A 24583-nucleotide genomic window follows, 5' to 3' on the forward strand; every position below is an offset into this window, starting at 1 on the left:
CCATGCCTGTATTTTAGATCTACTAGTCTGGGTGGGAGTTCTAGCAGTGGGCAGCGGCGGCACTTTTATGGAACATGCAGTAAAATAATCTGATCTGAACTGGAGCCCGCATCTGACGTTTCTCATGGTCCTGCAGGCCTGGCAGGATTAGTGAAAACTGCAAAAACCTAGAGGCTAAAATATCCCGGCCTTTGTTGTGTGTACCTTCTGTATTTTGCATTTTTCTAATAATAGCTACCTACTTAAGATACTCTGTTAGTTGCATAATTTATATTATTACTAATCCTCACAGCTCTGCAAGGTAAAATATTACCAAGCCTACCTTTACAGATGAAGCAACCAATGCAAAAGGTTTGTAATTTTCCTAAGCTGGAGCCCCCAGAGATCACACGTTTGTAAGAACCTAAGCTGGCATCAGACCCCCTTGTTATTTCCACAGCGTCAGATGGTCTTTGTTACGAGTGATATCCACTGTCATCTCTAAGCTAATTTTCAGACTTCTTGTCTGCAAAATTATTAAAAAAAATATTTTTCTGTTTATTTTTAAAAAAAAATTTTTAACATTTATTCATTTTTTGAGAGACAGAGAGAGAGCACAAGCAGGGGAGGGGCAGAGAGAGGGGGAGACACAGAATCCGAAGCAGGCTCCAGGCTCTGCGCTGTCAGCACAGAGCCCGATGCGGGGCTCGAACCCTTGAAACGCGAGATCATGACCTGAGCCAACGTCAGACGCTTAATCGACTGAGCCACCCAGGCACCCCAATGTTTATTTACTTTTGAGAGAGAGACAGAGCGTGACCAGGGGAGGAGCAGAGAGGGAGGGAGACACAGACTCTGAAGCAGGCTCCAGGCTCTGAGCTGTCAGCACAGGGCCCCACGTGGGGCTCGAACCTATGAACCGTGAGATCATGACCTGAGCCCAAGTTGGTTGCTTGACCACTTGAGCCACCCAGGTGCCCTCTGTGAAAATTATTTTTTTTAAGGGTTAGTGATTACCTGTAGGTTCTTTTTCTTTCCTTCAAAAATTGACTCTTGTGTGTGTCAATCAAAACTGTTGGGTGCATACAAAAAGTTTTTAGAATGGGCACTGTAAAGGGGCAATATTAAAGTAAATGGGGGGGACCCCAAAACAAAAACCTTTAGCAGACCAATAATTACATTTCAAATTCTAGTCCTCTGTGCCCACATTCTGCGAGGAATTTGTATGCAGAACTTCCTCTTCCTAAAGTGTTCCCCTCCTTCCCCCCTTAGCATCCAGGTCAGTTGAAATCCAGGATCTTCCCTGAGGCCACCCCCACAGACCTCACCTCAAATAAAAAGGTTCTTTTTCATATTTTGATAACATTCACAGTACCAGTCTGATTGCTCATTTGATCGATCATTTAATTGGAGCCTGCCTTGCATTTTTGTTTAAATGTGTTCTGAGCTTTTCCTTTCCCATATTTTTGCTATAGAATGCACAAGGGCAAAGAGCCACCCCTTCTTTTTTTGCTTTTGTAGCAAGGAGCTTCCATGTACATAGAAGTTGCTCAGTAATATTTAAATAGTGATTAAATAGGTGAAAAATAAGTGAGTAGGTTGATTGGATTGGTATAAATAACAAGTGACATTTAAAAATTTTTTTAATTTAAATTTTACTTTTTTAAAGTTTATTTATTTATTTTGAGAGAGAGAGAGAGCGCATGCACACAAGTAGGGGAGGGGCAGAGAGAGAGGGAGAGAGAGAGAATCCCAAGCAGGCTCCATGCTGTCAGTGCAGAGCCCGACCAGGGCTCCATCTCACAAACCAAACCTCAAGATCATGACCTCAGCTGAAACCAAGAGTTGGGGGGCTCAATCAACTGAGCCACTCAGGAACCCCAACAACAGACATTTTAAAGGGTACTTTAAGATTCATCAAAATGTTTCATGAGCAGTCTCATTTGTATCTCAAAATAAACTGCTGAGAATATTGGGTTGGCGAGGTTAAGAGACTTGCTCTTGAAACTCAGATCCTCTTCCTCCAAATTTTGTACTATTTTCAGTACAGTTGACTTTTAAGTACAAATATAAGATTATAAATCTGGAGATGTACTCCCCCATCATACATCCTCACCAGCAGAGGGCGCAGGACCATGTATGGGTCTTATTCTAAGACCGGTTTGTATACTGGCCCAGTATAAGAGCTGGGGGGTCATTGGGCAAATTGTTTAATTTTACTGAGCCTCATCTGTAAATATTGGTAATAACACACCACCCCCCCAACTTGCAGAGTGCAAAAGATTAGAAATATTCTGTGGCTGGCACACAGTAGGTGAACAGTAAACCATACCTCTCATGATCCCTACAAGAGGATTGAGCACAGGAACAGTGTGTAGGTTAAATAAAATATTGATTCTTGTTTGATGCTTAAATAAGTATTTGAAATTAGTTTGCATGTTTGACACTTAAAACAGGCAGAGTTATAGCAAATGGACAAAGAAATGAATATTGATGAAAAAATTGATATTGCTGGCACGAGTGTGAGGAAGCAGACTGGGACAAACTTTCTGGATGGGAAACCTTAAAAACATGATATGCCATTTGCCCCCATATCTATTTAGCCTAAGAAAATATTGGACAGTAAGAAGATTTAGAAAAACACAGGAAGTCATCACCATACTCTTCCTAAAAGCAACACTGGAAACAACCTAAATGTTCAATGTAGGGTACAGTTTCTTTTTATTATTGTTAGTTTTTGAACGTCTTATTTATTTAAGCAATCTCTACATTCAACATGGGGCTGGCTTGAACTCACAACCCCAAGATCAATAGATGCTCTTCTGACTGAGCCAGCCAGGTGCCCCTAGGGTACAGATTTAATAACTATAATCTCTCTATCAAATTAAACACTATTAATCATTAAAATGATTCTATAGAAGAATATTCTAAATGAAAAGATGATCTTAACACAGCAAGCAAAAATCACAAGACACAAACTGTGTGCTTTCACTTGGTTAAAAATACAGGATAGAAATAAAAAGTTCAAGTTATTTCTGTAGCAGATGAAACCATTAGTGATGTTTTTTTATTAAAACTTCTCTTCACTGGAGCACCTGGGTGATTCAGTTGGTTAAGCCCCTGACTCTTGATTTCAGCTCATGCCCAGAGTGGGGCTCTGTGCCAACAGCTTGGAGCCTGCTTGGGAGTCTCTCTCTCTCTCTCTCTCTCTCTCTCTCTCTCTCTCTCTGCCCCTCCCACACATGTGCTGTCTCTCTCTCAAAATAAATAAATAAACTTAAAAAAAAAAAACCCAAGCTTCTTTACTTACCTTATTCTCTAAATGTTGTGCAACTAACATTTATCACGTTTGTAATAAAAAATAGTTCATGGGGTGTCTTTCATTTAACACTACCTACCAGCACAACCAGGCCAGTGGTCATGCAAATTAAGTTAATGGTAATAAAGCCTCTTAGAAGTTTCAAGGTAGTTAGTTAAACAAAACAATTAAACTAATGAAATTTCACAGAGCTGGTCACCAAGCTTTGACTTAGCTGCTGTAAGGCTGCTATAAATGGATCTCACTCTCCACTGTTTCAAAAGGCCTAAAAATGGCATAAAATAAAATATGAGCAATTTTTCATGCGAAGGGCCACATGCCTGTTTGTCCTAAGCAAATGTAACCTGAAACTCACCCATATCTCATATACTCCAGGTTGGCTGCCCATCTCTGGACAGGCTGTATTTGCTCTCCATTACTCAATTTACTTTCCTGAACTTGAAGTGGAGTGGAATTTCAATGTAGAGTTACCCATTACTTCCAGGGCTAAATTTAAACCTTTAATTAAATTAATCCCTTGATCTTAAATGCATTGCTTCTCCCTCAGAAAAGTGTATAGAGGTGTCTTAGACATCACAGAGCTTAATAAAGTGTGACAATTGTTCCTTACCCCATAGGGAAACCGGTACACGTTTGTAGAGAGCTCCTGGTGCCCTCTGGCCTCCCACCCCCCTCAGCCAGCACAGGCATTTGTTGGGGCTGGGGCCAAGGTACAGCATTCTGTGTCTCCTCCCAGGTCCAGACTTGCTGTCCAGTCATTGAATCCTTGGGCACGAACCCATCTTAAAAGAAGACATGGTAGATGCCAAACGAATGTTTATGAACTAAATGACAGAAAGTAACTGTGCATATTGTTCCAGTTTATATGGGATAAAAAGAGATCATAATCCACAACATTTGCAGGGTGACTAGAGGAAAAGGGCGTGAGGCCTTTTTAGCTTATCTTGGTCTTCATAGAGTAAAAATTGATGTTGGCTTTTGCTAAGAAAGAGATGAAAAGTGACAGCACCATCAAGTGGGGATGTAGAAATTAGCCCGTACAGAAGATGTTCACCTGTGCCTGGGCTCTGTATGCACCCAGGGGTGCGCAATTATTTCAGGGGCCTGCGAATGAATGAGACATAACCTTAGTCGTCAAGCGACAGCTTTAAGGTGGGACCGACCACGTAAGGGGTTGTGAACCTACTCGTATAACTATTAATAAGGACCTACTTCTCAGGGCCCAACGGCAGCGCGGGGTCCAGTTAACAAGCTCGTGGGCCAGATCTCAGCTTCCCTCCGAGTAACAGTCCTGCGGACCCATAACTCTCCTGGGACCACATCCTCAAGCCGGGACTCCAGGGTTCTGCTTGCACCCCGCCCGCGATTCCCGATTCCTTGTGCGGGCGCGGCGGCAAAACGTGCTCGCCTCCCTTAACTGGCGCCCGCGCACCCCGGGAGCCAAGAACTCCCCGCAGGAAGCTTGGAGTACCTGGACCCGCCGCAGATAACCCCCGCCCCGTCACCCGCCCGGCTTTCTCTTCCTCCTCCTCCTCTGGCCCCTCGCCTCCCGCCGCCTGCCTCCGCGGCCGCCGCCTGCGGCTTTGTTTTCCTCCCAGGTTTCATTCCCCACACGTGATACTGTGTTATTGCAAAGAGCGCTTCGGAGCGCGAGCGCTGGGCGCGCGCACCTATAAATACGGACACCGGGTCTGGGAAGCCGAAGACCGCAAGGGTGGGGAGGGCCTGGGACTTGGCGATCAGCGACCAGCCAGCCAGCAAGGAAGCAAGCGACCGAGAGAGCGAGCTACACAGCCGCGCGCGTGGGCCCGGGCGGCGGCGTCCCCGGCCGCAGCACCAAGGGGTGAGCATGGCCCGCCCGCGGGGGGGCCGGGCCGCCGCGCACGCCGCCTGCGCCCCGCGCCCTGCCCAGCCCGGGTCACCGGCGCTCGCGCTCGCTGCTTAGCACTCGGGCGCCGCTCGCTTCTCCGGGCATCGCGGAAATACCGCCGCAGACGGACACAATGGCGGCGACTGCCGCCACCACGGCCGCCACCGCCGGCACGGCCGCCTGCAGCAGCAACAGCAGCAGCACCGGCACCGACGCCGCGGGCACCAGCAGATTGCAGCAGCCGCCGCAGCAGCCCCAGCCCGCGGCCGCCCCGCCGGCCCAACCACCGCCGCCCGAGCCTCCCAGGAAGCCGCGCATGGACCCGCGGCGCCGCCAGGCTGCCCTCTCCTTCCTCACCAACATCTCGCTAGACGGACGGCCGCCGCTGCAAGACGAGGAGTGGGGCGGCGGCGAGGAGAGTGGCGCGGCCAAGCCCGGCGCCGGCAGCGCCTGCGGCGCGAGGACTCGGCTCAGCCTGCTCGCCGCCGCCGAGCGGGGCGGCTGCAACGCGCTCGCTGCAGCGGGCACGGCGGCGGCGGTAGCAGCTGGATGGGGCCCCTGCCTCCCGCAGCCTTCGCCACTGCCGCCGCTGGCTCCCGGCGGCCACGCTCCGGGGTCCGGTCCCGGGGCGGCACGGGCCTTCGTGAGCTCTCTGGGCGCCGGCAGGGCGTCGGGGGAGCAGCTACAGCCGCCCCGGTCTGCACCTTTCGCCTCCTGTGCTTCGCCGCAGCTGCCCGACGGGCCCGGGGACGGCGGGCAGGAGGAGTTGGAGGAGGACGATGCCTTTTCCAGCGTGCAGGTGCCGACGGCCGCCTTCTTGGCCTCCGGGACCCCCGGGAGTGGGAGCGGCAGTCGAGGTCGCCTCAACTCGTTCACTCAGGGAATCCTGCCCATCGCCTTCTCCAGGCAGACCTCGCAGAACTACTGCTCTCTGGAGCAGCCGGGCCAGGGGGCCAGCACCAGCGCCTTGGAACAGCTGCAGAGGTCCCGGTGAGTATCCAGGATGCGACGCGCGCCTCGCCCCCGCGTCCCTCCCAGCCGGCTCTTGGCCGCGGAACACGGATCGCTCCCACCTTCTCGCGCCCTGCCGGAACCCTGAGCTTCTGGCCCAAATTCCAAACCACGAGGGCCCGTAAAGAGAGAGGGGCCCCAGGGACTTGTGTTCATAGGTGTGTGCATGAGCCCGGCACTCAAAGAGCAGAAGCATCACGCTCACGCTGTGAGTCCGGAGTTGGGAGTTGCGGGAGTCCATTAAAAAGCCGCACCCAAACCTCCCATTGTAAGGAGATCACCAACTTTCAGAAACCGGGTTCAGACCCAGAGGCGCTCTCTCCCCACGCCAGGCAAGACTTGGCGGGGCGCAAAGGTTCAGCTGGTGGCTGAGTGGCGCGTGTAAGCCTGAACTTCTTGCAGACTCGCGGTGAATCCCTCATGAGAAAAGTTCCTGCTTGTGCTCATAGTAGTCCGGTGTCCCGGGAAACCTTGGGGTTTTCCTTTTGCTTTCCAAAGAAATGGAAAATTCTTGCATTTCCTTGCAATGGGCCTTGGAGGTTGGACACAGAGAGGAAATAGGGCTTGATGATTTTTTTTTTCCATTCCAAGATGAATTTGCTAGAGTTAGTTAGAAGCTTGTTATATTTGCCAGCTTATGTCATCTGCTGGTTTTAGGCATCTTAGCAAAAATATGAAATGTTGGACATTTGCTTATTGTGAAGGAAATAGCTGGAGTTTGTCACCATATGTTCAAAGGACAGGTGGGAGTTAGGTCTGTGTCAGCAGTAAGGCCGGAGTTTGGAAAAGAATCTGAGTGGGGAGCAGTGGAGAAATGCAGGCCTCTTTCCTTCCTGGGAGGGAGTATTCTCCCTTGTTAGTTTAATAAGGCCTCCTGTGAAGTCAGTTATAGCTTGGGCTCTACCTTGGGTCAGTTATTTTAACCTCCTGGGGCCTCAGTTTTTCCCTTCCTAAATGGAAACATTTTGCAGGCCTCAAGATGAGAAGGGAGAACCTTTTCTGTTACAGTCTCTCTCCTGTACTGCTCTTGGGAAAGCTCAGGCTTTTGCTGGCCTAAGTTAAGAAGGTGGCCTACTGGAAAACTTAACTTCCTCCCCCAACAGGCAAATGGGGAAAAACAAGCCAGTCTCATCCAGAAATTTGCCTGAGTCTCCTTCCCAAATGGGTGAAATCATGACCCTGTCTGGTGTGTAGCCTCACGTTGTGAGTGCACAGGGGCTGCGGGGAGGGGTGTGGAACAGAGAAGCAGCCTTGTGATTGCATGGGTGAATTAGCGATGCTGGGCACAGGTGACCGTCTGGCTCTGGCATTTCTTGTCAGAGCATGCATCTCTCCATTAGCGGGCCAGTGCACAGGAGGGGAATCCCTTCCTTTCTGGGTGAGTGGTGCGTACTCAGCAGTTTCTGGGCAGCTTGGTGTTACCGCTTGACATCACACTCTGGCTCATAATGACTCTATAGTTTGAGCGTAAGCCCAGCCAGGCCTGAGGGTCATGACAGGAATTGTAATAAACATACATGTTATTCTAAGCCAGTATGCAAGGCTGGCCTGTGTCTCATGTTAGACAGATGTGTTCCTGTGCTAAAAGCAGCTGGAGATCAGATTACCTCACACTTTGTCTCCAAGAATCTCATTTCAGGGGATATGGAGGATCTTCTGTGTTAGCATTTCTTTTTTGTTTAAAATTTTAAGTACTCTGTACACCTAACATGGGGCTCGGACTTAGAACCCCAAGATTGAGAGTCACATGCTCCACCAGCTGAGCCAGCCAGGTGCCCCTGTGTTAGTATTTCTGATCCAAAGAATAGCCAGAATTTAATTTCCAGTCCCATAAATATGAACCCCTTGGTTGTTTTATTGATCCCCCTACTCCCCAGCACATGCTTTAAGTAAGATGAGTCAGTCAGTATAAGATGCTTCCTGATAGTCCCATTCATCTTCCTACTTAGGAATTATCCATATCTGACAACCTGATAGAGGCATTTTTTTTTTTTTTTTATTACAGCTGTCAACAGTAACAGCCTGAAATGTCATGTACAGAGAGGAGGTAAATGGGTGAAACAGGGATTTAAGAAAGGCCGTAAAAAGCCTAGCTTGGCTATAGCTGTTGCAGCGGTCATGAACTTCAAATATTCTAGGATGCTTTGTTTCTTACACCATCCTGCTATTGAGAATTTTGTCAGAAGCATGCTGTTTTTATGACCACTAAAGAGTACTTTCACCTGCCTAGACAGTGTGATGTAGAGTACAAACTCATTTGAATTGGGCCCAAGACCAACTTAGAAGAATGCTATTGGCTTTCCCTGCTGTGCCTCCCTTTAAGAAACTATGCTAGCCAGGGTAGTTCTAGATCCTACTTCATGGATGTTCTCTTGGGTTATCCTTTTCAAATCAAATTATACTTGCCTCGGATGTGTCTCTTACTATTTAAGGAATTCCATAGAGCCTTGCTACTCAAAAGTTGGGCTCTGGGACCTGCAGATTTACCAGAGCTCTTAGAAATGCAAACTCTCAGGGGGGCCTAGGTGGGCTCAGTGAGCCTCATGATTTCACAGCTCAGGTCATGATCTCACGGTTCCTGAGTTCAAGCCCCGCATTGGGCTCGCTGCTGTCATCGCAGAGCCCCGCTTCGTATCTTTCCCCCCCACCCTTCTGCGCTCTCTCAAAAATAAATCTTTAAAAAAGAAATGCAAACTCTCAGGTCCCACTCCAGATTACAGGATCCCCAGATGATTCATATACATGTGAAAGTTTGGAAAGCATTGCCGTAGTTAATCTGAAATCATCTGCCTTTTATAATCAACTTGAGATATATTGGGTTTGTTATGAATATATAAAAATCAGAATTTCTCAGTCTGAAATCGTGAAATGCTTTGTTTTTTGTTATTTCCGTCTGGACACTTGTATAATCAATCACAGTAATTGCTTGGACTTCCAAACTTTGAAATACGACTCGGGGAAAATTCCTCAGCCCAGGCCTAGGCACCATTTCTGGTTGCCTAGGTTGAAGCTTCACAGCCACCCCATGTGTAGATTGACAGACCTAGTTTAGTCCAGATACGAGCCCGGATCTTTGACATCCAAGCCTGGCGTCTTTTCCTCTGCCACTCAACTGTATCATTATGCTTTGCATGTGGTAGGCCCAAGAAGAATTTTGGAGCTATTGAGTGCAAATGTTTGGGATACAGCAGGCTAGTCATACTGATGTGATTCTGTACTCTTTAGTCTCCCCTCCCCTGCCATTTGACCTTTGAGCCCCCAGCTTCTGCTCACATCTCCATTAGAGCACCTAGGAACCCAGTCCTGTAGGCCTGGGTATCTTCCCAGCCTGGTGGGCAGGGCTCCTCCCCTGGGAAGCCAACACACTGGGGGTTGCTCTCTGGCTAGGTGTCAGAGGTGGGAAGCCAAAAAGATGCCTTCTAGCTTGACACCCTGTCGTGCGCTCTGCTTAGGCAGTGCCAGCCGCACAGGGAAAGTGTTAGTAGGTGGAAAGGAGTGTAAATTTATAAGGTGTGTTTTAAGGCTTACTTCCACTGTAAAAATTTCATCTCTGGCAGCAGCTGGCAGCAGTCCTGGGTTACTGCACTTCCTTGAGCTTCTGGATGGCAGACAGCCGCCCAGAAGCAAAGTCAAGCCCAGGTGAACCAGTGTGTGCCATCAGGCCTGATTGAAGACCCTGCAAGTTGACCAGGGAATTAATTTTAAAAAGCATGAGGGTTTTGCTTCTTAGAGCACCTGCGTTACATTATGCCTTATGGATGGAGAGTTAGTTCGTACATGGAAAGAGGGCGTATGGTGCAAAAGAATTCCCAAGTCTTGGGTTCAAATCATGATGCCACTGCATGACCCTCGGCAAGTTAATCAGCCTTTCTGGTTCTGTTTCCTCTAGAGAGCCTTGGCCTGTGTCTTGGGCTTTGTCAAGTGTGAATTGGGCTTATATAATTGAGGGCTGGCTCTGCGTGGGCATGCCCCAAATGCTTTATATCCGGGCTTCTCAAATGTAAGTGTCTTTAGAATTCCCTAGGACCTTGGAAAAAGCAAAGATTTTGATCATGCAGGTCTGGGAGGGCCTCAATTCCGCACAGCTGTGTGGGATGCTAATGGGGTAGCCTTTTAAGAAGGAAGGCTTGGCTGGGTACTAGGATTGTTCCAATTGTAAGATTGAGGAAGCGAGGTCTCAGAGATGTTAAGTAACAGTGCTCAAGGTCACTCAGCTTGTTGGGGCAGAGCTCACACTGCTTTGGAACTTCTAAGTACTCCTCCCTCTGTATTGCCCCTATTGGGGTGAATGTCCGAGTTCTGTATCTGTGGCCCCTGTCTTCACTGAAAAGAAAGATGTGGGCTAACTAGGTGATCAACCACCAGAGTAAGAGAAAGGAGATGGACGTTTTCCCCCAGGCTTTGTCGCTTCCTTGCTTTGTGATTTCAGGCAAGTTCCCACTCCATTTTCCTGTTGTAAGCCACCTGACCTGACTGGATTTTAGAAACCTGTGAAGGACTTTGATCTCCTCCAGCAGTAGGCAAACCCAGGTTACTGTTAAGCCATCTTTCTGGCACCATGAATGACAGAGGCCAAAGCTGCAGTCCCAGGCCGGCCAGGCCCTGGTCAGGACGCTTCCCCAAGACGCGGTGGAGGCCATGCCCTGCCTCAGACTGAGGTCAGTGGCCCGAGGCACACCTGCTGCCCTCCCCTTTGCACTCACAAAGCCTGTAATGTGGGTGAACGCAGAAGGGGAAATAAATCGGAAGCCTGCTCCCCCCTGGCGTGTGCCCAGAAAGGGCAGCTAGTTCAAGTGTGACCTTTTGCCCTTTGGAAAGGGGGTGGGGAAGCCTCAGCATGGCTCTGTACCATGTCCCCACACCTGTCCTGGGGAGCCTCGCCTGCATGGACTTTTTCCCATGGGAAGGAGAGCTGTTAAGGTGGGGAGAGAGGTGTAGGGCAGGTGGCCTTTAAAGCACACTGGGAGGGAAAGATAGGTGAGGCCAGGTGAGGTGACATGTTGTGGATCAGGAATGCCAATCGGCACTTGGCAAACCTGGATGCTGGGCCAGCCCCTGCCATGCCCGGTGACCCTGGACAAGGCACTTTACACCCTTGGCCTCAGTTTCCTTATGGATTTAAAGGGCTGGGTTAGGTGAGCTGCCGTTCTTCCTGGTCTAGGGCTCTGGGCGGCTCGGTCCTGGGCCTGCTGCCGAGGCTGGGGCGTGTTTAGCTTGGGATGTGTAGATAACCTAACCTTAGCATCGGATGTGGAAGTGGCATTGAGTTGGTTTCACGTGGCTCTGGTTGGCAGAACACGTAGTGAGGAACGACGGAATGAATGGGTTTCCCCTGGTGTAAGGGAGAACTTTACGAAACACCTTCAGCTATGTTCCCTCTGGCAGTGAAGGTGTCATAACTGGAATGGCCATTTTAGGAAGCCATCCAAGCTGGAAACCACTCCCTCATGAGTTGGTCAGTCCCCAACCAACACCGCCCCATTGAGGAAGCGAACTGGAGTTACCACCTCCCTTGCTCACGGGCCTACGGGTTTACAAAGCACTTTGTGGACATCAATTCCAGGCCCCTGACACCATGGAGGGGCAGGAATCCAAGGTCACAGAGTGGGCAAAGGGTGACCTTAGGTGCTTTGTTATCTGTCAGGTATGTAGTAGAGGGAATACTGCCTTGTGTCATTCATTCAACAAACAGTGAACATGATGACTATCGATTATGAGCTGGTGGTGTGCTAGTCATGAGAGATACAGACAAAAAAGGTGGTCCCTGTCTGTCGGGAGACATGAATCACAGAAACAGGCCAATTTTTCCACTGATGAGGGCTTGGTTAGAGGTGCACTTGTTTGAGCCCCTACCAAGGCAGGAGCATTAAATGCCCTCCCCTGTGGGACCTGGCTCAGGGCCCTGACACAGTATTTTTATTTACCAAACATATCCCAGGCACTACATGAGGATTAAGCAAGTTCATATTTATAACTGCTGCCCTGAGATGACAGCACTACCGGATCACACTCATTCTTTTTTTTTTTTTTTTTTTAAGTTTATTTATTTATTTATTTTGAGAGAGACAGTGTGAGTGGGGGAGGGGCAGAGAAAGAGGGAGAATCTCAAGCAGGCTCCACACTGTCAGCACAGAGCCCATACTGGGCCCGAACTCACAAAACCATGAGATCGTGACCTGAGCCGAAATCAAGAGTTGGATGCTTAACCGACAGAGCCACCCAGGTGCCCCTGCGTCACCCCCGTTCTGAAGCAGAGGTTGAATTACTTGCCCACGGTCCCGGAGCCCCTACACGGGGGCCGGGTTCAAACGCAGCAGTCTGGCTCCCGAGTCCATGCCCTCACCCGCTCGCTCCACTCTGTGCTGCGGTTTGAGTCAGCCTTGTAAATGCTTGTTCAGTTGGCTCCAGCTGAACTGGGCAGAAGGTGGCCTAAGTGACCCAAGGGCATTTGCTAACCCTGTGGTTTCCTTATTTAGGTTTCTGCCTTTCTGTCATTCAGGGAGGACCTCTGTGGGTGAGGGCCCAGAGGACAGTCCAAGGTGGACAAGGATTCCTGGGACTCCAGTAATCCAGCCTTGCCCAGTGCCTGCCCTGCTTCCAGAACTCTCTTCAGCCACATCTAGATCCTTCTCACTTCTCTTGCTGCTTTTTATGCATCTCATGCTTTACGAAGTGCCTTCTGTAGTTTACAGAATAGGAGCGGCACAGGAGCGTGAGTCTGGCACTCCTAGAATTGTTTGTGGCCCTGGCCCTGCCCCTTACCTTGTCATGAGGCTCTCATCCATGAAATGGGAGTAATCCTACCTCCTTTCTGGGTGTGTTTCCTTTGTTTGGACCCTCTGAATCTTCTCCCTCCGTACCCTTTCCCCTAACTCAGGGGTCGGTTGACTGTGGCCCACGGGCTGTTTATAAATAACGTTTTCTGGGAAACAGCCACACCCGTTCATTTCTGTATTGTCTTTGGCTGCCCTTGTGCTCCGCGAACAGAATTGAGTAGTTGTGGCAGAGACCACATGGTCCACAAAGCCTAAACTATTTATTCTCTGAGTCCTCACAGAAGTGTGCAACCCCCCGCCCCAGCCGCACTCTGTACCGCTGAGGTGTGCACTGGCCCCCTGTCCCTCCCTGCCTGCCCTCACCGTCTCTGCCTGTGGAGCCTCCTGGCTCCTGTTTGGACCTACTCCTTCTCCCCCTGGCTGATAGAGGGAACTTTCTGAAACCCACATCTGACCTTGTCAGTTTTGAATTCTGTATATTTCACGTGTGGCCACCTCTGACAACCACCGCACCTACCCCCCGCCCTGAATGCCACCCCCACCCCCCCACCCCACGCTACCCTCCATTTCCATGCTGTGCTGGCTTTCCGTGGGGCCTGCAGGGTCAGGTACTCACACGCTTCTCCATGGGAAGGGTCCCGGCTCTACTCCCATCGGATGCCCCTTTCCTTTCTGACCCGTCACCCTGCACAGCCCTCACGTTTGGCACTGAGCACACTCTCCTGGAAGCATAGACTTTCTCCCTTCCCTGTGGGTTTCTGCATACCTGCCAGGCCCCTTCTTCGTTGCTGGCCCCTTAGGGGCTTGCTGGTGATGACCTAGGGCTGGCTCTCAGCAAAATGGAGCAGCTGCCTCTATAGAGCAACCACAGAACCAAACAAAACCCACATTCCGAACCTGTTAGTAGGGAAATTTGGCAAAACCTCTTAAAACGTTGTCCTCAAAGTCCCCCTGATAATCCTGGTAACCCCCTCCAACCTTTTAGGTCTTGTATTTTCATGCACTGGTCACAGTCGCCCTACCACCTCCTTCCTCAATCTTACAATAAGGAACCTCCCCACTTGAGTGTTTCTGTCCCCGTCGTGGGGGTGAGACAGGTGATCTAAGTTGTAGCCCCATCCCACCCACTGCATCCATGTCTGCCTCTCCCCTTCCCCGGGGAGGGGAGGAACACTTATGGAGTTCTGAGTGCCTCTCAATGATCTGTGTGCTTTACATGCATTGTTTTGTTTCATTTATTCATCAATCCTGAGGAACAGGGATTCTATCCATTTTAGAGCTATGGAGGCTGAGGGTTGGAGGGGTTAAGGAAACTTGCCTAAGGCCTAACTGGGATCTAGAGCTGGGATTTGAACTCCGGTTTCTCTGGATTCTAAGCTGGTTTCTGCTAGACCTGGTGTGTGATAGTTGGCTCCTACGGATGTGGCAGAAACAACCAACTGGGGAATCTGAGGTGGTTGATAGTCTGAAATCAGTCCTAATAGGAGTATTTACACTGTGGGAATCAGTCAGCTTTATGATTCAGGGAATCAGGGTTTCTTTTTTTTCCCTTTCTTCCAGAGAGCTGGTTTATCCGCACATGTACCAAGGCCACACTACATATCTTCTGGTTCCATTCTCCCTTTGGGAGTGCTGTACAAAATGTCACCATCAGGGGAAAGAGTGTTGAAAACCAGAGGTTTTTATAAGAATCAGTTACTTGACATAATTTTGTGAATTTCCCCAAGGGTCACCACACTTACTTTTCATCTCAAAAAAAAAAAAAAAGTTTCAGCCTACGTGCAATTTAAAAAGCAAGCTTTTCACAGACAACCATGGGGCTCAAACGCACTGTTTAATATTATGTGTGGGAATCACAAAAGTATTAGCTATTACTCTCTTTTACAAACTATGTGATATTATATTTTTATTTTTGTTTGATTATATGTTCTTGGAGGCTTTTAAAAACCAGTCGGAGTTTCCTTGTGTTTTTTTTCCCCCTTTTTTGTTTGTGTTAGCATTTTGGATAATTGCATGCTAGTTTATGTTTAACAGGGTTATCATTAACGTAGTTTGGAGTTTATTGCTGCACGCTTAGTTACAAAGACAAAAGCTTGTAAAGCGGAACATGCAAGTGCTAGAAGTTTAGGACTTGGAATATTGTGATAAAATGTGTATGCCTGAAAGAAAGGGCCAGTCTTGTGCTTGATTTAAAGGCCAGGGTGTACTTATGCCTAAGTTCAATTCCATGGTAGATAACAAACCATTCAAGAAGAAAATACTAAAATCCTGAGAATACCAAAGATTTATATATGCATAGCACATTGATTTTTTTTTTTTAATTTTAAAGCATTTTACTCATTAACCCAACGATTTATGAGAACAAAATGTCTACTTTGTCTTAGGAAGAGAAGAATGTCAGTAGCTGGAGGACAAGTAAAGTCTATAGTTCTGCTTAAGGACAAACATTGGCGTGTTAGGGGACAAATGGTTGATCTGATGTTGAAAGGTAGTTCTCAGTAAGTATTACGTTTAATGCGTTGAATCAAGTTTGCTTTTGGAGGGGGAATAGTGAAGAAGGAAGATAAGATTACAGATGTCCAAAGTAATGTGTGGGTACTTGAGGGACTCGATTTCTCCATCACAAGACAAAACATCTGATGATGGAAGCTCTACATGCTTGTTTGGGGCTTTACAGTGTGCAGAATATTTTCATATAATTTCATGAAGTCATTTCAAAAAGGCAATGTGGTAGCCATTTTATAGATTAGCAAATCAAGACCATGAAGAACATGAACTGTGTATATGGCAGAGCAGGAATTTTGTATTCAGTGTGTTAAAGTACGAAAAAATTCTGTGCCACGGTTTTGGCTAGCCAGCGCCTCTCAGCAGGCTTGGATGCTGATTTTCACGTGATAACCTCTGGGGCGGGCCAAAGAAGCCTGGTTGTGGAAAATTTCCCCAGTAACAACATCTGGCTCCAAATAAGTTTGTTGCCTGTTCCTGCTTCTCACCGCTCACTGCTTGGCTTACTTCTCAGCAAATTGGGTGAACAGATTCAAGACTGGAAAGACCAGCTTTGGAGTTAGACAGCTCTCTCATTTAATCCCTGTGAACCTCAGTGTCCTCCTCTGTAGAAGGGGGATAAGAATTCCTGCCTTTTTGGGGTACTGCAAGCACTGAAATGAGAATGTACCGTGAAGCACCTTGCACAGTTTTGACCCTTGGTGTTTTGATCAGTAAAATAGTAGCTGTCAATTCCACTCACAATTGCCTAGTGCCTTATGTGGTCTGTCGAGAAGCAGTTGAGACACCTGACAAGGTCTGCTAAGATCATCCGGAGTGGAGGTGTTTGCTTTGGTGGAGCTTATGCTATGGTACACTGAACAGATAATTTGCTGCAGTCTTAACTTCGTAAATAGTAGTAAAGTAAAACCAGAGCAGTGAAGGAAAATAATACCCCTTCCATTAGGCACTGCATTTCGCCTCTATTTACACTGGAGTCTTGACAATTTCCGTTGCCAAAATAAAGGTCTCAGGGACAGAGAATCAAGGAGGGCTGAATTCACATGTTCAGCATTGTCTGCTTGGAACAGCAAAGTGGTGAGGTTAAGGGCAACAGCTGGTCTGGCCCACACGCAGGCATGTGGAAGATGCTGCCCCAGGGCACACGTGGAGGACTGCTACCTCCACAGACAATTCTAGAAGGTGTACCTTTGCTCTCTTCCCTTGAAGATGCTATAGCCCTCACGATCTCTCATTTTTAGAGAGTTCATTTACTTTTTTACACATGCAGAATTTTAGGAAGAGTATTAGGGGGTTCATGGAGGCTTAGAAATTTCTCCCTGTGGGGAGGGAATCTCAGTGATGAAGCTGGTTTAGGGGTCCCAGAGGAAGATGGGGGTCTGAATGCGGAAGCAGTGCCAGGGCCTCTGACCATCACAGACATGGGACCCTAGCTTGTCATCGTAGTGACATTGATTCAGGGCACGGCCCCGGTCTCAGCTTTACCTATAATCTCTGAAGTCCCTTGGGTCACCCCCCTGTGCAGCTCTTGAGGTGTGGAGTGGGTTGAATAGTGTCCCCTAACATTCATGTCCTCTTGGAGCCTCAGAAGGTGACCTTATTTGGAAATAGAATCTTTGCAGCTGTAATGAGTTAAGATAAGGCCCTCCTGGAGTAGGGTAGGTCCTAAAGCCAGTGACCGGTGTCCTCAAAAGGCTGAGTGAACGCATGAGAGACAGAGAGACCCAGGGAAGATGGAGACAGACATATAAGCCAGAGAATTGCCAGCAAGCACCGGAAGCGGGGGAAAAAGCAAGGAAGGGCTATTCCTTAGAGCTTCCAGGGGAACCCAACCTGGGAACACCAGATTTTGGATATCTAGTCTCCCGAACTGTGAGAGATTAAATTTCTGTGTTTTGAAGGTGCCTAGTTTGTGCTAATTTGTTATGGCAGCCCTAGGAAATAGGCATGGTGGGGTCTCAGAGTTAGACTTGGATTTGGCTCTCTGTCCGTATGGACCAGCCTTCTCTCCCTGGCTGTGGGAAAGGACCCAAGTCCAAAGCACAGCCTGAAGGCATGTCTGTGGGTGGCTGGGGCTCTGTGGGATTTATTTGGCGGTGGGGGGAAACCTCAACTCTGTGGTGAGCAGTTGTGTTTTTGTTCAGTTCTTTGGCCGTAAACCATTTGTTCTCAAATGTGGTCCCTGGACCAGGAGCCCAAGCATCACCTAGGAACTTAGAAATACAGTTTCCCAGGCCACACCTCAGCCATCCTGAATCAGCAGTTCTGGAGGTGGGGCCCAGCAGTCTGTCTCTGAAGGCCGCTGAAGTGCATCTGGGGCCCATGCAAGGTCTGGGAACAACGCCGTAGACAAAGTTCTGTGTGTCTTGAGCTCTGTTGTACCTCCTGGAAGATGTAAACAGTGTCTGGTGTTAGGTGAAGCATTTTTATTTTGCTTCATCGCATTTATCCTGGTGCAAATCAGTGGAAGCTCTCTCCTGATGTGGGGCTCTGCCGAAAGTCCAGATAATTCGGGTTTGAGGCTCCGCACAACTGCCATAGGCTCATCCCCCCTGTACCTTCCCTTCCATCCATCCATCTGGTGAACTTCTAGACGTGGCTCTGAGGGGTACCTTTCACACTAACTTTCCCTGCCTCTTCTCTCTGGTGATAGTATCTCTTCTCTTTTTTATGTGTCCTAAAGCATTTCCTATTGACCTCTATTTGAAGGTGTTAGCTGTTTGTCCAAGTATTCCAACAGGTTTGTTGAAAGCATTCTGCCCTGTGCCAAGGCCTGGGGATACTGTGGGGCACCAGCGAGCTGGGGGTCCCTGCCATCAGAGATCAGTCTTAGTCTCTAGTGTGGGAGGTGGGCAAAGAAGGAGCAACCATAAAAAACTACATAAAGCAAATTCTGAAGAATGCTGTGGAGGGAATCATTGAGGTCTGTAAGCATCTTTTAAACATAGTGGCCAAGAAAGATTTTTCTAAGATGAGAAAGCAGTTAGCCACTTAAGGTGGGACATGGGTTTCAGGCACTGGGGTCAATGTGTCCTAGGGCCCTGAGATGGAAACATGGTATGTTTAAGGAAGAAAAAGGCCAGGGTAGTTGGACCTTGGTGAATGGGGGGCCAGAGGGAGCTGAGGCCCCACAACTGGGTAGGGCCACAGTCAGCAAAGCCTCATAGAAAATGGTGGGGCGTTCCCCCTGTCTTACAACTGCAGTTAGAAGCAGTTGGAGAGTTACATAGGGGAGCCGTGCTCCCTGGCTTACGTTTTAAGGGCCCACTGATGGCTGTGTGGCAAACGGCTCGAAGGAGGACAGGCATGGATGTGGGCAGAAATCTGTGAGCCTCCTGCTTCCAGGTGAGTATCCTGCCAAGAGACATGGTGGCCTGGCCTAGGGTGGAGATGGTGAGGGGGTGACGGGCTGCAAATCGAACAGAATTGACAGAAATTGTAGATGACTTGGTGGTCCCCATCGTCACGGGGCTTACATCCAGTTGGAGACAGACTTGGATAATCACCCAGCAAGTGTAAGATGGCTGCTCTGGTGTGTTTTGCAGTGGGGAGCTCCTCGGTTCTGTTGGAGGTGGGCATAAGTGCCATGGTGGGTCCAACCCAGGTGTGGTGGGGAAGGCTGGCTTCCAGGGGTTTCCACTGAACTAAGGTCCGAAGGGTGAGCAGGCGTTGGGCGGGTAGTTAGTGGGGCCGGGAGGACTGGGGCAGTCCACAGGACCAGCCTCAGAGCCCTGGAGGAAGCAGACAAAGGGCCGTGACTAGAGCACAGAGAATGAGGAGAGCAGGTGAACTCAGGGCTGCACCGAGGATGTTGATTGTCATCATAAGATTGGTTGGGAAGCCACCAGAGGATTTCCATCCAGGTGGAATCAGAATGAGACCTCTGTTTGAAAATGATTGTTCCATTGCAGCATGGAAGAGGATGAGATGCGGGGAGCTGTAGGTGGGAGGGAGGAAACCAGGGTCCACCACTGTGGTCCAGGAAGGAAATGGCTTGGATGAGCCTGGTGGTGATGGGAGTGGGGGGAAGTGGGTGGGTTCCACAGGGATTTAGGGCTTGCAATGCTGCAGAATGGTCTTGGAGATGGATTGGCCGTGGAGGGTGGGAGAGACCAGAGACCGGGGCATCCAGGACACCCCCAGGTTTCTAGTGTGTGGACTGACAGGATGGTAGTGCTATCCCTGGTATAGGGAGGGGGGCACAGGCATGATCCAATGCCAAGGGGTTAAAGAAACACTAGCTTGAAGAAAAATTACAGACCTGAAAACCCGCTTCTCACTGTCTCCATCGCCCACCCCACCCCACCCCACCCCACCCCACCCCACCAAGCTTATGCTTTTACCCTGCATACATTTTCCTCTTTCTCTCAAAGGGGAGAATGATATTTCTGCTTAGACAGACACGATCTCAAGTTAATGCTCATTTCCAAGTTTTTTGGCCTAAAAATTCTAATAATTACCTTTTAAGGTGAATGTTGAGCATCTCAATTAAAAAAAAAAAAACCCAGGGGCGCCTGGGTGGCGCAGTCGGTTAAGCGTCCAACTTTAGCCAGGTCACGATCTCGCGGTCTGGGAGTTCAAGCCCCGCGTCGGGCTCTGGGCTGATGGCTCAGAGCCTGGAGCCTGTTTCCGATTCTGTGTCTCCCTCTCTCTCTGCCCCTCCCCCGTTCATGCTCTGTCTCTCTCTGGCCCCCCCCCAAAAAAATAAATAAATAAATAAACGTTAAAAAAAAACCCATAAATCAGTTTTTATTCATTTAATTTCAGTTAAAGACATTTTCTTTTTTAAAGAAAACAAAAATCTCCTTGAGATCGTAAGATTTTTCAAACAGTTCCTAATTCCGCTTGCACATAGTTGCAGTTAATTACCAGGTGCTGAAGTCTGGGTGATCTGGAACGTGGAGGGTAAAGATACCATCTCCACGAGAAAAAGATGTGCTTGCGAATCTGCACAATGGTCGGCTGCAGGAACTAGACAAGGACGCAGTGTCGGGGTGATTTCATACTTGCTCGGTGATTCTCAGTACGGCAGGGATGCCAGCCACAGTCGCATCTTTTTCTGGTTTTATCGGTGATTTCTCATAATCACGGCATGCTTACTGAACACTGGCATTCTGAGTGATGGAGCCATACGGAAACCGCTTCACATCCCAGATCTGCCACTTCCTGGGTGCGACCTTAAGCAGATTCCGTAATCCCTGTGGAACTCAGCTCTCATCTCTAAAGAGGAGGAAATAGCATTTAATAATCAGATACCTCATGCCATGGCTGCCGAGATGAAACCAGATGATTTCTGTAGAGCACTTAGCACAGTGCCTAGCACATAGTGAGTTCTCAGTGAAAATCTGACGTGATTATCACAGCCCATGTACCCTGCTGGTTCTCTGCAGATTTTGTAGGGACTGACGTCACCCTGTAAGTGAGGGAACTGAACTCTAGGGAGTTTACTTTTCCCACCAAGTCACGTAGAGCTGGGCAGAGCAGGGATCCCGTCTAACGCGTAAGACCATACTTCTGCCACTGTGCTTTATTGCCTTTGACACGTGCGTTGTTTTATCCAAACAAGTTTTGTGACCTTCCCGAGCAAAAGGGGTTTTGTTTGAGGATCCAGGTGGTGTTTTTTGGTGCTTGTACTATTCCAACAACACTTGTCACTGTCTAAGAATATACGCTGGTGTTTGGTGTCGTTTACCTGTTGAGCCCATATTTGAGTATGGATGTGTCCACGGGGAGCAGCTATGTGTAAAGAGAGGGACTAAATCGGGTTTTTTTATTTGGCCCTGTTTGCTGCAAATGCAATGCTGCAGTTGAGGCCAGGCTGATTGGAAGAGATGGGAAGGATTTATTTCAATCCAGTCGCCCAGGCTGGATACACCCTCTCTGCAAGCTGTATTTCTCAGAGCTGGAAAGAATTTAGCCTGTAGAGCTTATTAAGAGGTGTGACATTCGTTATGTGTGACTCTAGTTCTTTTGGAGCCAGGAAAATAAAAGTCAAGGCTGGAATATAAGGAAATGGATAAGATACGTGCAGGCTGGTGAAATCTGGGCTAAAAATATATATATTTACACGGGAGTTTAGCTTTGATTTTATATTGTCACAAATTGTTACCAGATGCCTGCATTTCAGACTACCGAGCTGATCTGAGAGTGTGAGTTGGAAAACAAATCACTTTGCCATTTGGAATGCTGATTGATATTTTAGAAGTTTCTTTTTTGTTTTCAAAGGGAAAATAATGCATATTCCAGGCCCAGCAAACAGAACTTTTATAAATGGCAATTAACAGAAGATCCCCAAGGGAGGAGGTCTCCTGTTTCTTTTTATAACCCTGGCAAAAGCAGTTGAGGTGACATTTTATTAACATTGGCATCTCCCACTTGCACTGGGAGCTGGCTCAGCCCCGTGTAACCATGCCCAGAGCTAGTAGTTTCGTTTCCATTTTCCTTCAAGCTCAGGTCAGAAGAGAAGCACAAGAACACTTCTGTCTGGGATAGCCGGCTTCGTGTGGTCTCCCTGTGGCAGGACCCCGGCTCATGGGATGGCTTGTCCATTTCCCCCTATGGTTTCAAAAACGTGGCCTTTGGTCTTGAGTCTTCCTTCGGTTTGGACTCAACCGTGTTCCCTTCCCCTACAGGCCGTTTTTCTTGCTGGCATTTGAATGACTCATAAAATGAGTTTTGAGTGGCCTGACGCCTCTGCTGCGTTCCCCGAATGCTTTCTAAAAGGTGCTGCTGTGTGAGAGTATGTGCTGATTTTCCCGTTTGAGTTGTTGCAAAGTCGCCTGGATGGCTGGGAGAGCGGAGTCTAAATTCTGGCTCTGTACCTTGGATGCTGTCAGACTTTGGTGAGAATCAGTCTGGAAAACAGGAATATCAGATCTGAGCGGTTGGAGGACTGCAAGAATAGAGTGAGGTCACTCCACAGCCCCCGGATGGGCCTTGGTATTTCTTACAGGGGCCAAGCTGCAGATTTTCAGATGGACGAGAAGGGACCTTCAAGAGGCCCGGAGAAGTGAGACTGCCATGCCCTCCTGAGCTCCCTGTATGTTGGAACAAAAGGATGAGCGGCCTTGCCCTTGCTCACTGGGGCTAATGTTGGTCAAAGTCTTCTCAGCTGTGGCCAGAGACCTGGAGGGTGCCAAGACTGAGTGATGCAAGTACTTTTGCATTTCCTCTTTAGCCCATCCCAACTTTGTCCTCCTCTGTTAGCTGCATCTACTCTGAGGGAATGGATTTTTATTATAACATTTTTGGCTTATACGGTTGACCCTTGAACAACATGGGTTAAGGGCGCTGACCCCCCATGTAGTCAGAAATCTGCGTATAACTTCTGACTCCCCCAAATCCTAACTAATAGCCTGCTGTTGACCAGAAGCCTTCCTCATAAGCAGTCAAGAAACAAAGTTGGTATGTGATATGTATTATATACCAAATTCTTGGGGCACTTGGGTGGCTTAGTCGGTTGAGTGTTGATTTTGGCTCAGGTAATGATCTCCCTGCCGTGAGATCGAGCCCTGTGTCCAGCTCTGCTCTGTGTGGAGCCTGCTTGGAATTCTCTCTGCCTCTCCTCCATGCACATGCACATGAGTGCTCTTTCTCTCTCTTAAAACAAATAAACATTAAAAAAATCTGCATAGAACTTTTGACTCCCCCAAATCTTGACTAAAGCCTGCTGTTGACTGGAAGCCTTCCTAATAACATAAACAGTCAATTAACATGCAGTTTGTATGTTATATGTATTATATACCAAATTCTTAAAGTAAGGAAGAGGAAAGGAAATGTTACTAAGGAAATCATAAAGAGAAAAGCAAGTTTAGAGCACAGTACTGTAAAAAAAAAAAAAAATCCTTGTATAAATAGACCCCCAAAATTCAAACCCACATTTTTCTGGGGTTACATGTATAGTTATTGTTCCGGCAGTCCTGTTCCATAAAGTCTGAATTAGCTGCAGACACTGAGCACTGAGAGCTCCTAAAAGAGAGACGGAGTTGGGATCCTGTGAGCCTCTGGTCACATTTTCTTCAACCAGTCAATATATAACCTTGTTTTATGTGTGGTCCTGTGTGAAGATACCTTTTTTAATAGCTATTAAGTCCTTCACATTGAACTTCCAGCCAGCAGTGACTCATGCCCGAACAAAGCTTCTCTCAGACACGTCTTTCTCCATTGGGCAGATTGCAGCCGTCTTGCACAGAACAGCAAATAGCACTTCAGGTTTTTTTTTTTGCCTGGGGGCCATTTTAAACAGCAAAGTCCCCAACAAAAATGTGAAAAATGTGACACTGAAAGTCCATCAAAAAGGACACTTGTTTAAACAATATGGGAGCTGAGACAGGAGGGCAGAACCTCGTCTTGTCACCTCAGCTTATAACAATTTCCTCTGCTCTGCCTATGCACCTGTCCACGAATGACTGTGAAAGCATTGTAAGTATCGATTTGGGAGTTACAGATAAATTTGAGCAAGTAGGTGAATTTACAGGTATAGAATCGGCAAATAATGAGAATCGACTGGACTTTATTCAGGTATTAAGTGCTTGCCATGTGCTGGAGGCTGTCTTGGAAGGAGTGTGTTTTCTGTTTTACAAAGGCCTGCCTCCATGCCTTCTCGTATTTATTCCTGATACCACCCTTGACAGGGGAAGGGCTGGCTTTATTGTCTTCCCTTTATTGATGAGGAAACCAAGAACCGGAGAGCTGACTTGTCCCCGGGTCCCAGTATTTTAATCGAATCTGCGTTTCTGGTTCTGAACACTGTTTTCTTCCCACCATGCTGTGCAGAGAGGTGTAGGTGCAACATAGGACAAGTGCTTTAAACAATACAATTTAAAGGCTGACATCATATTTTAATACTGTCCAGAAAGTTATCTTCCTTACAGTTTCTCAGTGATCTCATTAGATAAAGGTGGCATAGCGTTGTGACTAAGAGCATAAATTTAGGCGCCAGACTTACCTTGAATCCTGACTTTGCTACTCACTACCTGTATGACTTTGGGTAATTGATGAGTAAAGTAAAATCTTTGTGACTCTTGATTTCATGGTTTGTAAAATAAAAATAGTAATGACACCCAATGTGTGGGGTTCATGTGAGAATTGTGTGAATTAATTCCTATTTAGTGCTTTGATCTG

The 24583-nt window shown here is 48.0% G+C and overlaps 1 protein-coding gene across 3 annotated transcripts in view; it reads left to right on the forward strand.

Moving 5' to 3' along the window:
* Positions 1-4676: 4676 nt before the first annotated feature.
* CABLES1 (Cdk5 and Abl enzyme substrate 1) overlaps positions 4677-24583 on the forward strand; it is a 113061-nt gene continuing 93154 nt past the window's right edge. The window contains exon 1 of one of the 3 annotated variants that reach the window (XM_053206274.1): positions 4677-6158. In XM_053206274.1, the coding sequence (XP_053062249.1) occupies positions 5302-6158 (857 nt within the window). In that variant the 5' untranslated portion in view covers positions 4677-5301. The remainder of the gene's footprint in view (positions 6159-24583) is intronic. The other 2 variants (XM_027068636.2, XM_027068635.2) reach the window with 2 other exon arrangements.

The sequence above is a fragment of the Acinonyx jubatus genome, chromosome D3 (assembly GCF_027475565.1).
Source record: "Acinonyx jubatus isolate Ajub_Pintada_27869175 chromosome D3, VMU_Ajub_asm_v1.0, whole genome shotgun sequence".
In the NCBI taxonomy this organism is placed as follows: Eukaryota; Metazoa; Chordata; class Mammalia; order Carnivora; family Felidae; genus Acinonyx; species Acinonyx jubatus.